This window comes from Rhopilema esculentum, chromosome 16 (genome assembly GCF_057945365.1).
Source record: "Rhopilema esculentum isolate cy_ngs chromosome 16, ASM5794536v1, whole genome shotgun sequence".
Taxonomy (NCBI): Eukaryota; Metazoa; Cnidaria; class Scyphozoa; order Rhizostomeae; family Rhizostomatidae; genus Rhopilema; species Rhopilema esculentum.
The window spans coordinates 11,899,676-11,924,012 of NC_142830.1; the positions used below are offsets into that span (position 1 = coordinate 11,899,676).

The 24,337-nt window shown below is 35.7% G+C and overlaps 2 protein-coding genes across 2 annotated transcripts in view; one reads left to right on the forward strand and one right to left on the reverse strand.

Annotated features, from left to right (window-relative positions):
* The first annotated feature begins 1,865 nt into the window (after positions 1 to 1,865).
* Positions 1,866 to 23,058, forward strand: LOC135682784 (CDK5 regulatory subunit-associated protein 3). Its single transcript, XM_065197820.2, has 14 exons — positions 1,866 to 2,005; positions 7,224 to 7,355; positions 7,979 to 8,079; positions 9,351 to 9,399; positions 9,921 to 10,009; positions 10,316 to 10,405; positions 11,626 to 11,762; positions 17,137 to 17,317; positions 17,599 to 17,815; positions 18,487 to 18,581; positions 18,688 to 18,756; positions 19,404 to 19,540; positions 20,176 to 20,347; positions 20,629 to 23,058. The coding sequence occupies exons 1-14, from the start codon at positions 1,963 to 1,965 to the stop codon at positions 20,698 to 20,700; spliced, it is 1,584 nt and encodes a 527-aa protein (XP_065053892.1). The 5' UTR covers positions 1,866 to 1,962; the 3' UTR covers positions 20,701 to 23,058.
* Positions 22,523 to 24,337, reverse strand: part of LOC135682783 (cubilin) — a 53,247-nt gene continuing 51,432 nt past the window's right edge. The window contains exon 43 of the mRNA XM_065197819.2: positions 22,523 to 24,093. Coding sequence (XP_065053891.2) covers positions 23,926 to 24,093 — 168 coding nt within the window. The 3' untranslated portion in view covers positions 22,523 to 23,925. The remainder of the gene's footprint in view (positions 24,094 to 24,337) is intronic.

The following is a 24,337-nucleotide window of genomic DNA, read 5'->3' on the forward strand; positions in this document are numbered from 1 at the left end:
GTTTTGATCTTTCAGTTTCTACGACCAAACTATTTCTATTCTATTAATCCTCTTACTTTACAGTATTTCAGAAAAATATTCGTTAAGCCTTTTTTTCCAGGAAGCCTTGAAATTACCTTCGCTATTTTAGAGACCTTCAGGGCAGCACTAAAATTTTTAGGGTACACGGACCCAGGCACATATGGGGGCTCCCTATCAACAAATGTGGAAGTCCGAGCATTTTACTTTCGGTAACTGAGATAAAAGAAATTTCATTAGTTATTGAAAAATTAATTGGAAGCATAAAACATTGCCTCTGTTACTATAAAAACTCAATTAACAATTTGAACAGGTACATCTTTTACCCAGTACATGAAAAATTAGGATTTTTTGCTCAATTTTTTATGATAAGCATGCGTCCTTAATCATAACAAAAAGTCTTGATTTTTGTACTACTCGAGGCCATGGTTGCCGAAGAAGGGTGAGAAAATTTTTTACTATGAGTGATTCCAGTTTGCTGGAAAATGAACTCTTTGAGGCAATTTACCTATGCAACATAATTGAAGGGTTTTCTTCAGATCGGGATAAAATCCTTCACATCGTCTTGTTCGGAGAAAGTCTTGATATCGGGCTAATATCGGGCTTGAAGTTGTGAATAAAAAGGGAGTCCAATATCTGAATACTCATCACGTCTTGGTCAAACATTACTGAGAAAAGGGCATGGCACATTGACATTAATGCTGAAATTGTTTCTAGTGAAAACCTTGTAGGGGAGGTACAATACAGTAGTTTACAATTGTTCCAAAGTTTTTAAATATTTACTGTTGCCCTTTTTACATAAAATCTTGGTTATTTTCCTATTATAATTAGAAAGGTCTCGAATGGCGTCCACGTTTCTGACGTCTTCTCCTAACAAGGCGTTGTTTTTTAGTACTTTAAGCCTTCTATAAACTATGTTTTCTTTAAATTGATTATCTGAATGGGCGTGATTGCAAAACTCTGCTCTTTCAACTTTATTCATACAATGAGCGGTAATGTAAGAGGATGTATATCATCCTTCTTTTCTTTTGTGAAATTAGGGTGCCATGTCAGTTCATATAAAATGGAAGCTTCAGTATCAATTTTTGAAGCTTAAACATATAAAGGTTGCGAATTTGCGCACTTATATGAAATTCGTGCAAGAAAAACACTATTATAGCATATTGAAATTCCGAAAAACTCTTAGGGCCTAATGGGAAGTGTGGTCCTAGAGACATTCATTTGAGGTTTATTCGGAAGTTTATTCGAAATCTAGTTTAGAGAAACTTCATTTGATGTCTTCAGGCTGAGAAATTTTTCGGTTTAGGGAAAATAAACCTGGGGTAGGGCGATTATTCCTTTTTAACGTTGTAAATTGGTTAATCTTTATTGGAGGGACATGAAATGAAAGGCGGTAGTCTATTTGGGCCAAGGATTACTTCTTTTCAAAACTGTTTTTACTTTCTTTGTGAAGAACTCGAGAAAATTCCCGCACTCAAGATGCAACTTTTACAATTTTAATTCATCTATTCTGTTTTCACATATGACTTTGATAGCTTTATTTTTCGCTTTAAAATCTGTTTAGATGTATTTTAAATTGCATGTTTTATCAAATCTAAAAAACAAACTGCAGGGTCTCCGAGGAAGGGGGTCGGGGGGGGCCGGGGGGGCCTTGGCCCCCCACTTTTTTGAAAACAATAAAGTTTTTTTCAAAATCTTTTGTTATGGGTGTTAAATTTTCCCTTGGCCCCACCCCACTTTTCAACCTTTGTCGGAGCCCATGAACTGAAACTGAAATTTAGTCAAATAGTTTCACCTTTCAAATAAGTTCGAACCAAAGAACGAGGTTGTTTATTTTTGTAAAAGAGGCTGGTAGTAATGGTAGACAAAGTACACGTTCAGGAAAGGCAACAGAAGTTGTAAACTGAAAAACAGAGTTTAAACTTCAAAACTTGTTAAACAACGATGGAGAACGTGCCTATCGACATACATTATAACAAACTCCTTGGTAAGATTAGTCAACAACCAGTATTGTCCTTGTAAATAATCTTGTCTTTTTGAATATATAAATAAACTTGATGAAGCATGCACACTTCCTGCGGATATTTCAACATGCTGAATAAAGTAACGGAAGGAATTTTATAGATGTTTAATGCCATAAAAATGACGTAAAGCAAGGAAAAACAACAAAACCTTTTGATAATGTTCATAAGGTACAAATATACAAGTGTGCAAATTTTAAAGCACAATGGTCAATGTCACTTTTAATTGGATACAGGCTATTTATTTGGTAACGGAAGGAGGGATAGCTTTGCTAGAATAAAATCTTTATGGGAGATCGAAATTCTATCTCAATGCTGCAGCATAGCTGCTGTTATACTGTTTATGAAAGATGCTACAAGATCGTTCATTTTAAATCACTGGCAAAATTTCAATGTCAGCAACAAAGAAAGTAACTTTTCTAGTAAAGTGATAGCATGTTTGTAGCATGCATTTAAGCATGCATGCGTAACAGAAGAAATAAGAATAAAGTACCGGAAGGATCTATGTCTATGACAAATATTAAATGATCTGACACTGTGTAAATCAAACTTTATCCAAAAAACTTTGATGAAACAAGGGGTAACATCAGATATAAAGGTTATCAAAGGTTAGTATGCCTTGCACATCTTAACATACAGCTTTATTGTAGGTAAAAGTTGAACTCCCTCAACAATCTGTGCAAGCCTTAGTTAACAGTATAGTTTTTTCAGGGCTGTCAAGAATCTTTAGAAAGCAATTCAAAGGTTGGCTAAAAATACTTAAGAACTCTTGGCATCATTATAGTGTTAATATTTGCAAGAAATGTACTAAAGCCTTCAAAACAATATCTTGATCAGTTTATCATAATACCATATGAGACAAATATCACCCTTTGTATTTCCCAATTTATTTGCCAGTTCTGAGACATGAAGATTAAGTAATCTTATATTTCCTGTCAAAGTGTTTGGAATATAATGAAATAATTGTCATGCACCTAAACTTTAAAAGGCCAGGCCACATTGTACAGAGCACTGAAATCACTGTGGCATTCCACAGTTTTTGGGAAATGACTACCCTATTGTATGACAACATTTTTTATAAATTGAGGAGTGAAGAATTCTAAAACAGCTACAGATATTTAAAGATAATAAAGTAACAGAAGGAAAAAGTACAAAAAAGTAACAGAAGGAAGGTTTTAAGATACCCTAAGGAACTTATTTGGACAGAAAGAGATAGTTCAAATATATGGTACTGGTGAATTGGTTGTTAAGTGCCCAGAAGAAAATATTTTTCATATATATAAAGTAATGGAAGGAATTTTGTTACTCCAAGGCATAAAATGCTTTCATTCCTAAATAGAGTATGTTATAGTGACTTACAACCAAGCCACCAAAACAACTACTCTAACACATATTTTAATTATGTGCTTTGAAGAAATTTTGTACACAAAGTTTGATATTTAAAGATAGAAAATTCTTGAAAATTTTCTTACTAAGTATGTTTAGTTGCAGTTTTGTATAGACGTTGATTTTTTATTGTTGAATTTAGAAATAGGGTTAATTGCTCTGTTTTGTTAACAGGAGAGAACATTTGCTAAATCAAAATCTAACCAATGGGTCATAATGATTAAAAAGAAGGATTAGAAAAAATTGCCTTGGATGTTGTAAATTTTTTAGATGCATTTTCTGATCATCCTAAGAATGTCATATCTCAAAATTTTCCTTGCCTCTAACCGGTGTCAGAATCACTAAACCTTTGAGCAATATAAACACTTGTCCCCCCTCACTTTCAATGAAGTTTCCCCATGGCCCTCACTTTCAATGAAGGTTCTGATCTCAGCTGCTGCTCAAACGGTCAGCGTACCTGGCTACTCAACAAATGATGGGAAAAGATTTCAACTCTTGTCATGTTCAAATTGCAAGATTAAAGTGCTCAGATGTGTCTGTGGGCAATTTGTTGCAGGCCTGCAACAAAGTTTCCAATCTGGTTCCTCTATGCATTGAGATTATTTCATCAAAACCATGATGCATTATAATGAGACCTAATGTACCATAAGTCGCTTAAGCAAACTTCAACAGTACATGTTGACAAATGTCTAAGGGTGGGCTCAATGTGAACCTCATGCCAGATATTTGCCAATGAATTATAAAGCTGTGTTTAAGGTTCTACATCTTAATGTTCTGCAGAATTTGCCCAACAAGACACATGCTTGCTCTCTGTCCCCCTCCAGAGCCCCTCCCCCAGTGTGCAGAGTACTTTAAACTGAAAACTTTTGAGTGGATAAGTTTCAGCAAGAAAAGTTCAGGCAAAAAGCTTTTGGAAGCATTTCCGCACATTTTGGACAACATTTTCTAATGAACACCAACAGCTTTGCTGTTGCTTGCAAATTGAAGGTTACAGGAAAATTAGAATAAAAAGTTTTTAGGACATTTATGCACAAAGTTTCAAGAGCCACGTCTTTCTTTTTTGATAGAGGTCGAATAATAGAGGGTTCTTTCTGGTTGAAAAATACAACCCATGGCCAATTTTATGTGGAAGACTGGAAATTTTCTTTTTACATTTTCCAATATATTAAGTGAAAAAAGAAGGTACCTTCATTGACTCACAGAATTACTTGTAGGATTAGCAATATAAACAATGTGATTTATGCAACTATATGCAATGATAAGCTTATGAAAGGGAATACCGGGTGAAGGATGTGAGCAGTGCCTCTGCTGAAAGAACAAAGAGCTATGGTTCAATTTTTCAATGCTGTACCACAGCATCTGCTTCAAGCATTTATCAAATTGATTGCTAAGCTAATTCTAAAACTTAGCAAGACCCTTCCTTTTCTTGTCAACATTGAAAAAGATAAAGCAATGGAACCTTGTTATAAAAAACCTTGTGGATATTGCTGTGGATTTTATCCAGACAAATTCTATTTTAGGTGCAATTTCAGCCATGGTGGCAGCCTTTATCTAACATCATTACATGTTGGTCCATTTCAAAATACATTTCCCTGTTCCTGAATTTGACTTCTAGTGTATCAACTTGACCTGATGAAAATTGAATTCCTGACCTAAAAATATAAATAACTTTGTGTGAACTATTTTAGTAGCTAGCTTTTAGCCTCTTCCCCCAAGGAAGCTTTTTTCTGGCTTCAGGTGTATAAATCCGTCTTACAAGGCACATTGAGGCAAACCCTCCAGTATCTCCTCAGCTTGATTTCATTAAAACAAGCACACAAAATAGATATTACGAATATAACACAGAATAAAAGGCCTGCCAATTTAATCTCTAATTTAGCCTGTTAAGTATGAGATCTGAACTAAATTTATTTTGAGCAGCTTTTTTGAAGCTATTTCAAAGTTCACAACTAAGCAGCCTCCAAGAAAATCCACACTTTTTTCTGGCCCTGCACTCAAAATACTTAAGAACCCCTGGTCCACGCAAATCAAAACTAAATTTAAAGTGTCCCCTAAGATTCTGACTTTTGAGCAATTTTCTTAAGAAACAAAAAGGTTTCTGAAGCAAAAGCGACATGCAAAGTCTCAGCTTTTAAAGGGGCTGTGTCACATGGGAAATCCTGTGTGGAAAACTGCCTTTTGAATGAAAGTTGTCTGGATAGGCAACAACATCTTACAGTGAAATAGAGTGTAGAGAAATAAATCACAGTTACAGTATTTCTGGCCACAGACAGGAATATAGTGCTGATTTTTAGACTCATCTACTATTCCGTCTGTCTTCTTCCCAACTTGTTTAGGACATGGTAAAGAACAATAAGGCGAAGTTTGAATGATAACTAATCTCCTACCAGCATGTTATTTTTTACGGATCACTATTTAAGGGAATGTCTTCCTTTGATATTTATTCTGTCTGAAATTAAATGAATTTATTAAATCTGATTTTTTGTGTGGATCAGCTTACATGGTGTGCTACTGATCCTGGTCTCACAAGTGAACAGTTAGTGGTTAAAAGGTCAATGCTGCATAATCTTTTTCCTATGAAAATTTTATTAGTTTTATAAATCGATAGAATAGTGGTACATTCTTTTTTATTGAATAATGAGAAAATTCTCTTTTCTTCAAATGTATCTAATTTTTCACAGAATACCACACAGACTGAAATCGCAGTTGTGTAGAGCTATTGTTTCTGACTTACTTTTTGATACGGATTTTTAGAGCTATAAAACAGTCTTAGAAGGTTAATTAATAAATGCTAATCTATACTTTCGCTGGCATCTCCTTGATGTCAGAGCTGTTTTCCCCTTCTTTGTTTGAAGGCATTTTCTTAGCAGATACAGAAGAACTGTTCTTCGTTCCTCGTCGCACCCACTACTCTCATTGCACCCACACCTTAATTCAATATAGCCTTAGTCTTGTCTAAACAATTCTTTATAGATACTGTTTGCTATCCGAATTTATTCAGTGGCAGATCCCGTTTTTGTTCTATGTACTGTTATAGATCCAGTGTCTAGACGCAAGTCAAAGTAACTTTGAAACCCAGAGGAGGTATTGTGCAAATAGGACCACCACGGCACTCAAACTAAGTCGAAGTACGGAGTTGCAAAAAGCAATGCGATCTCATGAGCTGTGTTGTCTTGCTGACCCATTAAGAGTCTTATTGTAAGCCTACCAGTACCAGTTATGAAAGCCTATTGATCGAACAAGCGTGAGAGCTGAGATAAGATTCGTTGTTGGCTCAAGACTGTCACCTTCTAATGAATTGATTGCAAAAACACATACGGAAACGCTATTAATTTGCAAACAATCTGAACATAGTAGCTCTTAATTTTAACATCTAGTGGTATTACCAGAGTTGAGGCTTTATATAAATGACGAGTTATAAGGCCCACCAGAGGCTATGAATCAGGTCTTTCATAGCAAAACTGTCTTTTCCGTACTAATTGTTACAGAAGTCGTAATATTTCTTTTAGGTCAAGTTCAAATTTGTACATTTTTTAATCTTGTATGTTACTAACGCAGCACATTGTTGATCTGTTATTGCTGAAATTGCTTTTTCGGAAATTGTCAACCTTAAGTGCTGTCAGCTTTTCTAATTTAGTCTAAGAGAAGAGTGATAGCTTAAGAGAAGTGTGATAGTTTAAGAGTACATTTGAAGGCTCGAAGTTTTGAAAATCATCTGTTTTATTATTTTGAGCTTGTCCGTAGGAAAAATTTGTCAAGTCCTTTTTAGAATTAAATTTTTATTCCATTTGATTGTAGACTGGTTGATTGATCGTCGCCATTGCACTTTGAAATGGCAGCAGTCTGCAGCCTTGATAAAAGAGAAAGTCGATGCCGCGATGAAGGAGATACCGTCGGATCCAAGCATCCAAGAACTGATGCGGGGAGCATGTAGGTTTTTTATGAATGTTGACATCTGTTCTTTCGGAATGACAGTAAATTTCAAATTTTAAGATCGATTTAATGTGCATAAACCGAAAGTGGAATTTTTGCAAAGTATTTTTCTGCTCATTTTCCTAAATTCTTTACGTTACTTACATTGTTATAATTTACAATTTTCAACTTCTTTGGCTTTTGTTTATTGTTTGTCTATGAATACTGTTGGGCAAAGACATATTAAATTGTGGCAAGGGGTGCATGTACCTCCCCTTTTTCAGAAGCGGAGGCGTTGTAATGATAATAAAAAAATTAATAATGATAATAATATCATTATTTACTGTTGTATGTAGAACTAATTAATACCAACTATTTATATACAAAAATAAGATAAAGATCGTAGTGTATTTTTTATTCATAAATCATACGCTAATTCCCTCTGTACGAAAAATTCCCTCCTAAATAATGTATCTATTTGGAGCTTACAAAGGGGCCCCTTTTTACCTAAATGTGCCCACACTTTGAAAATGGCTCCTACATTTTTGGTTGTAGATGTATTATTCAAATGATATAGCTTTAGCCTAAAAATTTAACGCAGATTGTTTCACAGTAGTGTTTGTATGAAATATACTTTCTAGGTGTTGGTTACTTTCGTTGTTTGAAAGTTATGGAAATTTTAAAGGCGTCGGGTGAAGGCTCAAAAAATATTTTCGGACAGTATTCCTCGCGTAAGATGAAGGTAAACCCATGATTGATATATTGATCGAAAATGATTGACACATTTATTCCGTTTATAGAGGCTTTCTATAAAGTATAAAAGACCATGTGTTGTCCTTTATCCGCCTCTCACGGGTCAAGAATGTACTACGTTGTCTCTTCCTTTGGTTTCGGATTTGCAGATGCCAAGATTTTACAGAGTGTTTCCATTGCCATATTGCCATTTTAAAAGTATATATATTAGATTTAAGCCCTAACCATTAGGTCATTATCGATATCTTTAACGATTGGACAGCTGAAAGGTAATGGAAATGGTCTGTGCTACCTCAAAGTGATTTGTCTAGCGGTTGGTTTTCTTCCATGTTTTGTCAGTACCTTGTCATAAAGGGTACACAAATGACAGTCCAGAAGCTGAAATTTTTGCTCGCCAGTGGTTATTTTTTAGATATAACAAAAAAGGATACAAAGAAAAACATGTTTCTCTAATTAACGCCCAACCTGTCTGGTGTGTCTGTTTAAGTACCCTCTCTCCCACAAGCACTTTTTGCAAGTTAGGAATTAAGCACACCCTTGTCAAGGGCAGTTATTAGAGTCTGGCTACTTTTTTCTCCTGTTAAGACAACCAAACTGGCAACATGTAGAAATGGAATGATGGAATAGTTGTAGACTAGTTTCAAGTCTATAAGTTTGAAAAGTTATCAACTCGAAGATAAAAAAGAGATTAGATATATTATTCTTTTCGCCTTCCAGGCATCTTCTTTTTGAACTGAGTTTGGAAGGGCTGTAATCAACACGATAATTTCCTCCTCCCCTCGATATGTGCCCACCGAAACCTCGCAAATTTTTCACAAGCCCTGGGCGCTTATAAAGGGAAAGGCATGACTGCTATTCCAAGCTCGAGACTTTCTTTGTTTAATCGTGTTCATGGCGGTAAATCTCCGAAATTTCCAAAGATCTACTCGCCGACATCAAAACAAATATTTTTCAATGTCTTTGCTTTACGTGGGAGAGGAGATTTATGGAAGACAAAATCGTAGTGACGGATTCTATGGATTTTGTGATATATGGTTTCTTACGGATAAATCTAAATGGGACATGCCCTTAGGGCACTAATGGCCTGATCCTCAACTTAAGCCTCGCAATCCTCAATATTGCTCAAATATTACACCATACAACCCTGCATTGTGCTAAAACGATAGTGTTTGTTAATTTAATTTCCCTTTTAGATTGAAGATACAACATTCTTGTATCTGGAAACTATTTTTGAGGGGATTGTAATTTCTTTTCTTGTAGGATTGGGCTGAGATTTTGCAATTGTACCAAAACGATAATATTCATTTAGGTGGGTTGTTTATATTTTTCATAAATTTCTAAGAGCCCTGTTTAATAAAATGCTGTTGATGAGATTTTGAAATTGCTATCAAGATTTACAGAAATATTTAAAATAAGGTGTCGACTTAGAGTTTTTGATGATTAGTTGTTGTCGCAAGTGATTTTGGAATCTGCCTAGTTTCCTTGCTCCAACTGATGGAAGTAAGAAAAAATCTGGCTGGCACTATTTTTCAGATTCAATCAATGCCAACGGTTGAACGCGTATAAAAAAATCGACTTGTGGAACGTATGTCCTTAAGACGGTACTTTTGTAATCATCATCGCACAGGTCACTCAAACCTTTCTGCGAGAGAAAAATTTGCCAGACCCTGTCTGTACTGTACGTTGATCTTATGTGGGGTTCTAGATACTAGGTCCTAACCATTTGATCTTGAAGAACATTGATTTTTAGTGTCTGTGCAATAGCTATGAAATTGTTATTAAAATTCTTTAATTTTTGTATTTATCATACAAATTCAATTGTTATTTTAGCCGAAACAGCACATTTCCTAGTTCGAAATGTCAATTACGAAATTCCATCACTTAAAAGACAAATATCAAAATGTCAACAGACTCAAAGAGTAAGTACTTGACGTAGTACTTATTGTGAATTCATTGAAGTATTTCTTGTGTTTTGAATCCTGTACACCTTGAAGACCATGACATATTAATGTAGCAATGGTATCTCCTTAATAAAGGTGCGCTTTTATTAGTTTGTGAAATTTTTCCCAACTTTACTGCTAGAATTTTTACAAGAAAACCTCGTCATTTATCTTTTTGTAATTTTTTTAAAATTTCCCTAGTGAAAGAATAAAGCCTTTTTAAAGTGAAACATTGTTTGCTAGTTATTTTTTATTTGATCTCAATTCTGTCAGTGTTTATTGTAGGACTGCACGCGAAAGGAGAGTGAATATATGACAAATGCGGGGTTGTTTAAAGACAGATATTATTACGAATGCAAACAGATGGGCGTGCAGGTATGTATCCAAACCCTCAAAGTCTATCGGTCTTAGACTAACAGTCTATCGTATTTGTCTGCATATTGTTGTCTAGTTTTATCACAACGCTTTAAAGGATGGTTTATACTAGATAGCAATCAAATCGAATCGACCGTAATGTCAGTGTTATTGTTGATAAAATGGCCATGTTGAGATGTGTATTCTACGAAAACCTAAAGACTATTTTTAGGCCAGCAAAGAATGGAAAATATCGAAGCAATCTAGTTCTACACTGCTTCATAGTTATGGATATGTTCTTTCCCCTCCATTGTTTGATAAGAGGAAGTCGATTCTTAAGGCTGGCTGTTCCTGATATCCCTATTTGTCGACAAAGGGTAGTCATGATAAACAGGTTGGGATAGAGTAGATTGTGTGGTTCGTTGCAAAAGGAACTTTACTTGAAGCTGCCACAAACCAAGCAGAAAGGGTTATAAAAGCTGAAGAAAGCTGCTTTGCAAAAAGACCAATTTATTACAAAGAATGTTCAATATTTTTTTGTATAACATACCCTATTTCTTACTGTGTATACCCAATAATGAGAGGATTAGGTAGAAGTAAAAATGGCAGTTATTTATACGCTACAATCAACACTTTCCTCTTCATTCAAGCAGAGGTGAATTTTTGAATTTTAACCACATAACATGAAAGGTCACCAAAAAATATTTCCAAATATGCTAAATTAGTTAAATATGTCTAAAATCGGTTGAGATATTGCCAATGAAAGATCTGAAGTTTGCTAACGAATCACTGTTATTTTTGCTCTGTTCATAAAGTTATGAACCGAGACCAAAATACAGTTTGATGGGGAAAGAGCCAATACACATGTGGCTATATCTCAGCCAATTCGTAACATATTTGACTGAGTTTGCACATTTAGGGGTATTTCACGATGCTTTTCAGGCTATATTTCAAGATTTCTAAAAATACATTTTTTTGACGTCATCACTTTAGAACTCTATTGAAGTTTCCTGATTTGTTCCCTGATATGTGATTTGGCTCTTTGATTATTCTAAAAGTGTTATCTAGTTGATTTCTTTCCCTATATATTCGTTTATTCGATATTATGACATTAGGTTGTTTTTTGGTTAGGAGCTGTAAATTTACTTGAAGTTTCCTACAAGTTATGAGCACCTCTCACAACAAGTATCTTTAGTACTTCATCAAAATACCTTTATCAATTAGAGTATCTTTTTCTTTAGGGTGAAAATATCAAGAGCGAACTTCTGGCACTGGTTGATGAATTGCCCGTATTATTCGAAAGCATTGCAGAGAAAACAAAAACTTTGGAAGATTCAGTAGCGTATTATTCAGAATTTGTAAATTTTATCCTTTCCAGGTGAGGAAATTTGTAATGATTTTGCGGATAGCTTTTGGTATGTGATATGTTTTTCCATTTATTATCTATCATAAGCAGTTGACAAAACAACATTGCAACAACGATACCACTGGGCGAGTTATGGTACATATCTACCCGATGGCCATTACAAAGAAAAAGGAGAGCAAAATACAAGATATAGAATAAACGGAGTACATGTGATACATTTAACACACGCAGCTAGAATTGCGAGTTTCTAAACTTAATCTTTTTAGGTTGCTAAGTAACGAATCTTATCCAGTGGTCAGGATATCAGCTCTAAATATAGCCAAGTATTTGCCAGAAAACAACCCTAATGGGCATCAAAACAACAAGTGGAGATTTCAAATTCTTTAACTCTGACGAAGAACTCTCCCATATCCTTTCGAAAACGTGATTTATCTGAGTTATTGAAGTCTCCATAAACTTTAATTTTTGTATTTCCCTCCAAGGTACTTTGGTTTTCCCACCGACCCTTTTGTGTTATGTTTTCAGCTTGTTTTGATATTACCAGCAAATAAATTTTTATTTTCGTTGAGTCTCTAGAGAAACGCCAAACAAATAAGAGAAGTGGCCAGGAACTTATGCAAATCATCTGTTAGATTTTTCACTATTTGAATATACTTTTCAGAGCGCATTTCATAGGTTCATGCCACAGTTTCCAAGATTGCACGATTTTCGTGAGTTCATGAATGCTTGTTTCGTTGCATGGGAAATTGCATGGATCTTTGTTATTATCCTCTTACGAGCCTTGACAAGACTGCTTGTTATTCAAAAATCGCCTCATAGCCATGGCTTTATTGGCAAGCAGCAGTAGCATCTTTTCCCCTTATGCCTAGTCATAATCACAAGAGCTAGCATGCACCTACAAGCAAGACCATTATCAATGCTTCTTCTCCAATCTTTAAATCTAGTGAAGATCAAATATTTCCGCAAGAAAGTTACCTTCTAGCCCCCAAGCACCTTGTTGACAAGTCATGACAAACCGAGCCTTTCCTTTTGTAGTTTTTGCTTTGTTTTTAACAGTGAATTGTTTTTGTGTAAATTTGTTTACCCTTTGTTTGTATGTGAGAGAAAAACCAAGTAAACCGAATTGTCATACTAAACCATGGACTTGCGAAGTAGCCTTTCACTTGTTGAGGAGATTAATGTGCTATGATGCCGGTTGATATAAATCATTGGCGAGCGGCAATATCATCGTTCCGCTTACCCTTAATCACAAAAGCTAACACGCATTTACGAGTAAAACCCATATCAGTGCTTCTTTCAATCTTTAAATTATACATCTCTTGCTGCATTTTAGTGTTAATCGCAATTCCTGCCTTACCACTCACTATGGTTGTCCAGACTACAGCAAATTTAACGTCTTATTCGGACACTAGTTTTCTGCACATGTTCGCCCGGATATACTCGTCTGCCAAGGAAATTGGATATGTACTCTTTGAACTAATCAAGCGCTTTCCACTTTTGTTTCTCGATCCCTACAAACGCTCTATTTTCCAATCACTGCTTTTTAGATATACATTCATTTATGCCGCTTGCTCAGTATCCTCTACGCTTTACTTGCAGTGGATAACAAACAAAACAATTGCAATGAGTGGTGACGTTGAAATCAACCCAGGGCCACATCACAGTACTTTCAGTTTTTGTTCCTGGAACTTGAATAGTATTTGCGTGCACGATTTTGCACGTGTTTCTCATATCGAAGCGTATAATTCAATCTATAACTATGACTTAATAGGCATTGTCGAGACCCACATTGACAGCACAGTAAATTCAAAAAAATTAGACCTTAATGGATACACATTTATCAAAAGAAACCATCCATTAAACATAAAACGAGGAGGTGTAGGTCTTTACGTTAAAGATTCTCTCCCAGCAATAAGTCGGGAAGACCTTGCAATTCTACCTGAATGCATTGTGTGTGAAATTCAGCTAGATAAAAAGAAATACTTCTTTTCCATCCTCTACCGGAGTCCAAGTCAGAGCCCATCCGAATTTCAGGCTTTTATGAATAAATTCGAACTCATGTTGTCCAAGATGTCTGGTGAAAACCCTTACTGTGTTATTATAACGGGGGATTTCAACTGCCGCTCTACAAACTGGTGGGTAGATGACATTGAAAATGAAGAGGGCAAACTTTTCGAACCGCTCATATCTGACCTTGGCCTACATCAACTTATAAGTGAACCAACGCACTTTATTGGAAATTCAAGGTCATGCATCGATGTTATATTTACTGATCAGCCAAATTTATTCCTTGAATCGGGTGTTCACCCCTCTTTACAGGAGCATTGTCATCATCAGATTATCTTTGGTAAACTAAGCGTAACAAACTTGTCTCCACCTTCGTATAAACGCAAAATTTGGTACTATGATAGAGCAAATGTGACTGCAATAAAGAAAAGCATTGAGATGTTTCCTTGGAGTGATACCTTTTCGAAAGTCACATGCCCTAATACTAAAGTCAAAAATCTAAATGAGATTCTATTGAATATCTTTTCAAACTTTATACCAAACAAAACAATCACAGTCAGGTCTCGCCAGGCACCTTGGTTAACACAGTCAATCAAAAATTTTTTACAAAAGAAGAATAGGGCTTATAAGACCTTCATAAGAAATGGTCAGCCGGAGGACAGGCTCGAGGCCATCAACAACATGATATCTTTTGGATCCAAAATGATCGAGGACGCTAAGGACAAGTACTTTACGAAAATAGGTAGAGCACTTTCAAATCCTGAAACAGGTAGAAAACTCTATTGGTCCTTGATCAATAAAATTTTGAACAAAGCCAAAATACCAATAATCCCTCCTCTGTTAGAAAATGATGTATTTGTGTTGGATTTTTCTGAAAAAGCAGAAATTTTTAATAATTATTTTATCCAACAGTGCACCACAATCGATACTGGTAGCGAACTTCCTCCATTATTTGTACCGAGTATTCCACTGCTCACTGCCTTCTCTATCTCTGACGATACGATCTTGCACATCATTCGATCATTGAATCCAAACAAGGCTCATGGTTGTGATGATATCTCAGTGCGTATGATAAAGATATGCGATGATGCACTTCTTCTACCACTTAAATTGATTTTTGAATCGTGTATGAGCCAGGGTGTTTTCCCTGAAGTCTGGAAGCAAGCTAACATAGTTCCCATCCATAAGAAAGGCAGTAAGAACATGAAGCAAAACTATCGTCCTATCTCTCTTCTCCCAATCTTTGGTAAAATTCTGGAAAAGCTGATCTTTGACTCGCTTTATCATCATCTGAATACAAATAATTTATTAAACCCAAATCAGTCAGGATTTCGCCCAGGAGATTCAACTGTCAACCAGTTACTGACAATAGTCAACTCCATATTTACTGCTTTCGACTGCAATCCCACGGTAGATGTCCGATCCGTTTTTCTCGATATTTCAAAGGCCTTTGACAGGGTCTGGCATCTAGGTCTCATATACAAGCTACGCCGATGTGGTGTCTCTGGTAAATTACTAACACTAATGCAAAGCTTTCTCAATGATAGAAAGCAGCGCACTATTTTGAATGGAAGAACTTCTAAATGGGGTAGTATTTCATCTGGAGTCCCCCAAGGCTCTATCCTCGGTCCTCTATTCTTCCTAATTTATATCAACGACTTGACAGATGGCTTAACGTGTAATGTGAAACTATTCGCCGATGACACATCGATCTTCACAGTTGTAAACGACCCACATGAAGCTGCACGTGATTTGAACCATGATTTAAACCTCATCAAGCTTTGGGCACACAATTGGCGAATGACTTTTAATCCTGACCCAACTAAGCAAGCAGTTGAGGTCATCTTTTCCAAAAAGAAAACTCCAACGAATCATCCTCCTATCTTTTTTAATAATATTCCAGTAATGAAGGTCCACGAGCACAAACACCTCGGTATTATACTTGATTCTAAACTATCATTCGCTAGTCACTTTCAATCAATTATTTCTAAATGTAAACAAGGCATAGGGATGTTGAGATTCCTTTCAAAGTATATGCCGCGATATACGCTCAACGAAATGTATAAACTCTATGTCCGTCCCCATCTGGATTATGGTGACGTAATATATCACATTCCACAAAATACTCATGATTGTAGCCAAACTGTTACATTGACCAATTCGATGGAAAAACTCGAGTCCATTCAATACTCTGCCGCATAAGCAATAACTGGGGCTTGGAAGGGCACATTTATGATGAACTCGGATGGGAATCGCTAAACCACCGACGATGGAGTAGACGCCTTGTTTCTTTCTTTAAAATAATCAATAACTTGACACCAGATTACACTAGAAGCCCTATACCCGAACTTCAGAAATCAGGCTACATTCTTCGCAGACAGGCTTCAGTAGGGCAAATACACGCGAGAACTGAGAAATTTAAAGCTAGTTTTTATCCAAATTGTTTATCTGAATGGGAAAAACTCGACCCAGAGATCAAACAATCCCACTCAGTAAGTGCTTTCAAAAAACAACTATTTGCATTTATCCGTCCAACAAAAAAGCTAGTCTACAACATCCACGACCCAAAAGGTTTATCCATTTTGACACAACTTCGTGTTGGACTTAGCAAGCTGAATTTTCACAAATTCAAACATAACTTCAGTGATACCCTGAATCCTTTGTGCCCAGTAAATGATGGTATTGAGGATACGGAACACTTTTTGCTGCTCTGCCATGCTTATGATACAGATAGACGTGATCTTCTTGACAATGTGAGGGCTATATTGCAACCCCATGGATTAACAAACCTTTCGAATGAAGCTTTACTGCAAATAATTCTTTATGGTCATGAAAAATTATCTTTAAATTCAAATACAAAAATTCTTGAGGCAACATTAAAATATATTCAGACCTCTGAAAGGTTTCATTAAGTAGTTTTATAAATCTTCTCTCCTATGTAATTTGTCTTTCAATGTTCTTGTTTTGTTTCGTCAATGTAGTTTGTCCTTGTTTTTGTTTTAACATCCAAATTGTAAATGTCTTTAATTATTAGTAATCTGTAACATGTAATTTGCAACATTTAATGCAACCTTAATTTGAATCAAATATGTTTAATGTAATGGCCACAGGGTTGCTATGTATTTCCATGCTCCCTGTGGTATCGTCTTGTAGTTGTCTGTTTTGTAAAATTTTATGAGAATATAAAAAAAAAAAAAAAAAAAAAAACCCTAATGGATGAAATTATATCTTTAACTAAACCCGCTTTAGATATCAAGCTGATTTGTTTGTGAAAAATAACCGACAAAGATTCTGTTCAACACAAATATAAAGGATGTTACCCTCTTTACCATATTACCTCGTTTAAACCTGCTTTTATGATTTTATATATTTTCAACAGGGGTGCCATAAGTGAAAAAACAGAAGAAGTATCAAAGACGGGGGTCACGCCAATGCTTCTGTTTGTTTGTAAACACGGAAACGCCACTGTCTATGAATGGAGAACTGGCAAAGCACCGAAGGATGTTCGCAAGGAAGATATAACTCTAGATCTGGATGATAAATTGGATGATGTTGCGGAGGTTTGTCTTGCGATTTTTGCATTCTTGCTACGGTTTTATTCCAATTGTCTGTCCTTAATAAGCATCCCGTGTAATCGCGATGGCAAGTTGCCTTTGTGCAGGCTTTTTTGTTTTTGAAATGCTTGCTAGAACAGTGATTTTCACTCTTGTTAGGGCAAAAAAGTAACTTCCATGACAAGCTTTCTGTTCAACATAACAACTGTTCCCTTTGATATGGAGCAGAATCGGTTCCATTTTCTGTGACGTTGGATTTACTTTGTTTCGTTGTCTTGACATTTCAGATTGACTGGGGAGCAGTGGACACTGCTGAAGACACGAATGACGTCATTGACTTTGGAGATGCATCAGACGCGATCGACTTTGGAGATGCAGAGATTGAACTTGTTGACACCACTGGGATTTTAGTTGAAGACAATGGAGCCGAAATTGATTTTGGAATAGAAGCCGTAGGTGATAAAGATACTGCAATTGAGTGTGAAGATGCTGGGCAAGGAAAAGGTATTCGATACTCGAAGCAATGCCAAATTTTTTCCCTTCATGCTTATCAATTTTGCTTTTGTTCAGCAATCGTCTTCTGCAGCTTGGATTGCCAGGCCCTGTTCAAACTGCAATTTTTGTATTGAAAAACAGCACACTAAAGGTTAACATGGCTTACTGTCTAAACAACACTGGAATGCGAGTTGAGGTTTTGAAATGTGAATTTAGCATGGGGGTGACGATAAAAACATCTCCTCTTCTTTTTGGTTGTCCTGTTTGGTAAATTTGTGGCGGGTTTCTGAATTAACTTATCACGCTTACAGAATGTTCATCACAAAATGTGTTATTAATCTAAGGGCAGGTTGGAGTTGAAACTGAGCTTTCGTGCGATTCGTGGTATTTCTGTCATTATGGCTTTTTGTTGGATTTTTTCCTCACTCTAAGAATCCCAGCCGAAATTGCAAAAGTAAATTTTTGTCAGAATTTACGTTCTTAGCCCCATCATATTCATCATAGGTTTTTACATTCAGCAAGTGAAAAGCGATTGCTGGAATGCTAACGTGTTATCACTTTTGCTATTTAGAAAAATTCAATATTTATAACATTCCTTCTTTTTTAAATGTCTGTAAATAAAAGTTGACTAAATTACATTTTTTGTTTGTTTTACGCAATTTTTATACTTTTTCTGCCAGATGAGAATAATGGAGAAGTAGCAAAGGGTTCTGACGCCTTATCAATATTGGAAAATACAGAAACACGCAATTTATTTATTGACGAATTACTTGAGGTAAATATAGTTGCACCTTTCCTTGTTGTGTCTTCGTTGGAGAAAAATAATCAGCTTGGTTGATAAAATTTGATATTGAATTTATGAAGACTGCGTATGTTTTCAGGTGGAGTCATTTTTGCAGCAAAGACTTGAAGAGTTAAGTTCAGAAGGTGATATATTGTCTGCCAAACAGGTAGGGGATGATTTTTATTTCTTGCCAGAATGTCTCTATAGAAAAAACCATCGGGTTGGTCAATAGGCAGCTCAATAGACTGTTCATAGTCCGTAGAGTGATTTACTGCTTTCTGTTCTATGACATGAGATCTGAGAATTGAATAAAATTTTGACCTCTTTTTACTCTTTTAATACAATATACACACCGTCGTACCTTATCAAATATAAAAATCTAACAAAGGACTCAGAAAGGGTGTATTAACGGTGTACGTGGGCTGCACGCAATGATCAGCGAGGAATTCTTTTTATGCCTAATTATTTTGAACCTTTTACTTTGCAAAAGAACAATGTCATCTTTTACTATTTTGTCATAATTGCATCTTGTCTGATATCGTACACTGCACTGCCAAATCCTGTCTATTTACAGTTGTTATACTTTCTGCACTGCTACGGGTTACGTGGCTTCACGTTACGTTAAGTTGCGTTACTTTACTTACGTTGCGTTGCATTATACTGCACTACTTTCATCAAACGATAGAATCTGAATGTTACTAAAAGTTATTGCCATTACCTGTTCACTAATGGACGGTAATTGTATATTGATCGTAATCGTAATGCAGAAACTTAAAAGATTGGCAAATTGCATATGTAGTCATCCTCTTTCAGTTTCAGTCAGCACCAACTACGATTCAAATACAGTCAAGGGACAAAGTTGATGCTATGCTGTCAAAAGTCTCATCTATTCTTAATGACATTACATCAGCAAAAATGCAGAATTTATATCGACTAAAAAGCTCGCCTCAGTGAGTTTTCATTGATTAGATCATGTTTGTTGATTTTATGATCTGTAAAATTTAAACTTGTACCGTGATTACTAAATTGATAACCCCCAGGGGCTGATTTGTAAAAATGCTTGACATGCGCATATTTGAGAGGGACACTTCTTCAAGGGGGGGGGGGTGTTGGTTATTGAATAGTAATGAAGGTTTATGAAACTGTCAAGATTATTTAATATTCAATATCGACATCAGTTTGAATACCCTTAGAAGTGTCACATACATCAACACCAGAACAAACGACATCAACCAGCTATTGGAACGATGCAGCAAGGTTAAGATTGCCTGGATCCTAAAGTGGGAGTTTATAAGAAATATCAGAGTGGACATCAGCTTAATTTGCTTTCTTCTTTTAAACTTTCGGCTGCCATTTCACTTGAAGAATTCTATACTTTTGCGATTGCCTTCAACTATCTAATTTTTGAGCAGAAACTCTTCACTTTGATACATCGAATGATAGGACTGCAAAATTTCAGTTGAATCAGCTGTTTGATTTTGTCTCATTTTATTCGGCTTGTTCTGGTTGTTGTGGACTTTTTTTGCAACCTTGATTTTTACCGATATCTCACTAAATTCGAACTCATGATTCTTGCATTTTGTAGCTACGTACATCGCCTGGCTGACTCGCTTCAACAGAAACTGAAGACTGCAAACAACCTGCTAAGACAAGCTAAAGCTATTGTCGAACGGAAGGAGAACGCGCAACGACTACAAATCGAGACAGAGCCTAAGCTGGAACTAATTATTCGAGAAACTAAGGAGCTAAAACAACAGGTATTTTGATATGTTAAAATCTTTTCAATTGATATAAGATTTTTGTAGCTGAAATTTTAACTTCAAATATTCCTTTCTGTTTTTCAAAGCTTCTTTCCTTGATAGCAGAAAGAGTTGCCCTAGACTTCGTAGACAGCTGTTGCCTTTTGTGTACCTTGCTGTGGATCAAAGGCTGGTAGAGATTTCATAAAAGTCGCTGTGATAGTTAATCAGTTATGAATAAGGAAAATAAGTATTTGTCTCGACGCAGCTCATGTAATTTTTCGTTGTTTTTCCTATAGATTGCTGGAGAAATATCAAAGAAATACAAAAGCCGACCAGTTAATATCATGGGTGAAATAAACACAATTTGAATTTTTAAAATCAAAAGAGCCGTTGATAGTATTTAGATAATCTGTTAAATTTGTGTAGAAATTTTCTGATATAAGCTGATAATGGGGAATTGAATGCTAGCAGTTGTCTCATTCAGGGTAAATTATTTTATCAAATAGAGGCTGAGTGCAAAGAAAATTGATGTCTATTAATTGCCAGCCTCTTTTGCACCAATACAGCAGTAAAATTGTGATCTGGAACGCTGTTTGACATTTACCATTGTAGACGTGAGGTCTCTTTCCAAACACCGTAAGAGATTTTTCAAAGAAATAATTTTTTAGGGATTTTTCGATGATTCTTTTTGAAGTCAAAAGGATTTTGCTGAAGGCATGCGAGATATACGTGGAATGTTCCTCGATTGAAGCAATTTATGCTTCTTATACACCGTTCTACTGCCGATAATTCTGCAAATAAACTGATCAGGAACAATTTGCTAAACATTACATTTCTTCAACCGATAACTTGGCCAGCTTTCTTTCACCGTAAATTAGCCAGCTTTCGTTCATATCGAATTCTGGGAAGTTTGAGCAATGAATTCTTCATTCATAAGATTCTTTCTTTTAAGAGAAATAGAATATTGTGTTTCAATGAAGGCAAAAGCCGTTCTTTCACTAATTTCAAAGATATACGATATTATCGATAAGGGAACCAAAAGAACAAGAATTAAGTAAATCTAGTTTCTGGCAATTCAATGTACTTTTGCAAGCCTGCAGCCTTATTTTTAGTTTTATAATGTTTTGCAGGAAATCTTTTTCATGCCACAAAATTGTTTTGATTCAAAATAATGTGTGATTTCGATTTCCTAAATACTCGTTCCTAAAAATTGAAGTTTTCGACATTGTGCTCTTCGCCCTTCAAAATGCTTTGCAGAAGCTAACGTTTTTGTAGGTCATCAGCCTTACCTTCAATAAAAATTTACACCTAAACTTTTTGCTTGCCTACACTTTTGTGAAAACAGACTAAAGCATGTGAAAAAAACTCTCACCTAACGGTTCTATTGCTAAATTCAGCTCAAATTGTCTTTTTTTCAAAAAATTGAAAACAATTCTGGCATAAGTGAAAGAAGCCTAACATTTCTTTCAAAATTCGATAGTAAACCTGAAAAGAATTCCCAACAACTTTTGTGTATTTGTTTCGATACTGAAGTGTCTCACAATATCAATAACTCTGTTAAAAACACTTGCATTCCTGTAACCCAAAAACCTCATGTTTCTGCTAAAACATAAAGTGAGTTGTTTTCCCATAGATTCGTCACCATTATTTCTGTCTAGCTTCAAAATACAAGGATATTAATGTTCGCTCTTAAAGGCAATCTGTCACGACGTTGATTGATTATAAGAACAAAGGGATTTTTTATTGTTTCCAGTCCCCCTTTTATTTATCGCATTGTAAAAAATATGGCGGAGCGCTGGAATCGTGTTTAGGCTATTGTTCCAGCTATTGTTCTCGTTAACCAATCCACAACGAGATAGATGGCCTTTAAACGTTGCAAATCTTTCGTTGAAGTTGCACTGAAACTCAATTTCATATCATTTGCTGGTGGATCTATGCATTGACGTTCCACAAAGGCGGCTTGAAAACATTTTCTGAGAAAACTGGCTTCGAAAACCGAACCACTTTATAAAATTTTTAAAAAAAGGGACTTGAGCCGACATTCTCGTCCAAAATCGGATGTTTCCTGTCTGAAGCAAAAACTTCTTACATAATTTTACTGAACAAAAATCTTTTCGGCTACAGAAGCTTCCAACATTTTTTGGATACATTTTATGCAATAAAGAACCGCTTTCATGGACAAGTATCAAATCCCATTTACTACTTGTCTATCAATTATTCCAGTAATTCTTATTCATAATTGTATATTCAGCTTGCAAAAAAATTTAATTTACATTTATAATCAACGCAGTATTATATACAAAACAGGTTTACAACAATGGTAGAAAATCATCATTACGAGTTGGCACCAGGCCTTACAATTACCAAAATCAAAAATAAAATATAATTAACAACTTTTTGTGTAATCTTATGTAAATCTGCACAGGGTTAACAAACAGTTTTGAATCTATGGCTATTGGGACAGTGACTTGAAACAACAGAGCTTGAAACAAGCTTTTTTGTAATGTTAGCATAGGAAAGGTTTTGCCTTTTAATGTCCTAATACAACAGGGGCAATGGTCTCCCTATGTAGACAGCTAAGCGATTTGAAAAAACCTGGAGTTAATAAAGCGGACCAATCTTCAGGTTGCATGTTTTGTTAAAATGTTTCTCTACACGTGAACTTTATTCGAATAATATGGGACACCAAAAACTTAAAAAGTTCATCACTAATTAACAATAACCTTTAAGAAACAATTAAAATCCCCTAGAGTGTGCAGCATATTGAAAAACTTCTATGAACGTAAGGTGCGAGATTATTAAAAACTGACAGTAAAAATAGATTTACAATAATAATTTCGTAATTTGTTCAAAATATAAGCATCTTTTCCGCAAATACAAACACCTGTAATTATATCGCCAAATACCATAAAACAGAGAATCAAATACTTCAACTCTGGAAGGGTGGTACACACGTGACCAGCTAATTCTGAAAGGCTCTGGATATGTGCGCATGAAATATGAAAAACGAGACGTACAGGGGATATAGATTTTTCACAAGAGAGTTCATAGGAGAGGGTTCAGACGAGAGAGTTCAGAGGAGAGAGTCCAAAAGGGGGGGGGGGGAATCAGAAGAGAGAGGTCAGAGGATAATGCTAGACCATATTTTCCAAATTTTCCATTTTCAAACATTGGGGAGAAATGGATAATATGTTATCAAAGGAATTTTTATGATGACAAAACGACAACTTTTCTTAAATGCTTAAAATAGCTGAGGATGGAACGAAATTGATCCCACTTCGAATTCTAATTTTCCCAAACAAGCACAAATAATATATACTTCGATTTAGGGAGTATTACTCCCCGAACACAGATGGAGATTATGAACATTAGAAAAAATATAATAGAAAAACTATTTGGTTTTTAATCTAATTTAATTTACGATTATAAATGAAGTGTTAACCATTCTATGTTACCTAAACCCTCAGCCGTCATTGAATTGGACGGCAAACTTCAATATATCAAAATGAAAATGCATCCAGGATGCATTTTATGCTAAAATTTAGGTAATCAGAGAGGATGCTTTGATCTAAAAACGGTCACTTTTAACGGCTCTAGGCTACTTCGTCAAATGTGGCCCGGAAGCCCCTGAACTTGGTGGTCCTGAGAGAACTTTTGAAAGCGATATACAGCTGATTGCTCGTTGTGTTACGAGAGGCTGGGATGGTGTCTGAGCAGAACTGGCCAAGGAGTGTGGATACAGAGCTGCCTCCGTCTCGAATCTAGGGAAAATTCACTTGATTAAATAAAGCAAAGTCGTGAAAAGAGGCTACTCAACTCTGTTACAAAAGATCATTTAAAGACTCATTGCTAACAATGGGCCTTTGCGAGCGTGGCAACGGTCCAAACAATGGCAGTAATTTTCTACGGATTAACCAAAATTGATTTTAGACAGTCTAAAAATGCATTATGGGATGCTTACGTAGCGCAACGGCTAATTGTTAGCAATGAGTCTTTAAAGAGCAA

What these genes read in the sequence shown, in the direction of transcription:
- LOC135682784 (XM_065197820.2), top strand. Translation starts at nt 1,963, where the DNA reads ATGGAGAACGTGCCTATCGACATACATTATAACAAACTCCTTG. An exon ending in ACATTATAACAAACTCCTTG is followed by an intron (nt 2,006 to 7,223) that starts GTAAGATTAGTC and finishes ATTTGATTGTAG; the next exon opens with ACTGGTTGATTGATCGTCGC. An exon ending in GTAAATTTTATCCTTTCCAG is followed by an intron (nt 11,763 to 17,136) that starts GTGAGGAAATTT and finishes TATTTTCAACAG; the next exon opens with GGGTGCCATAAGTGAAAAAA.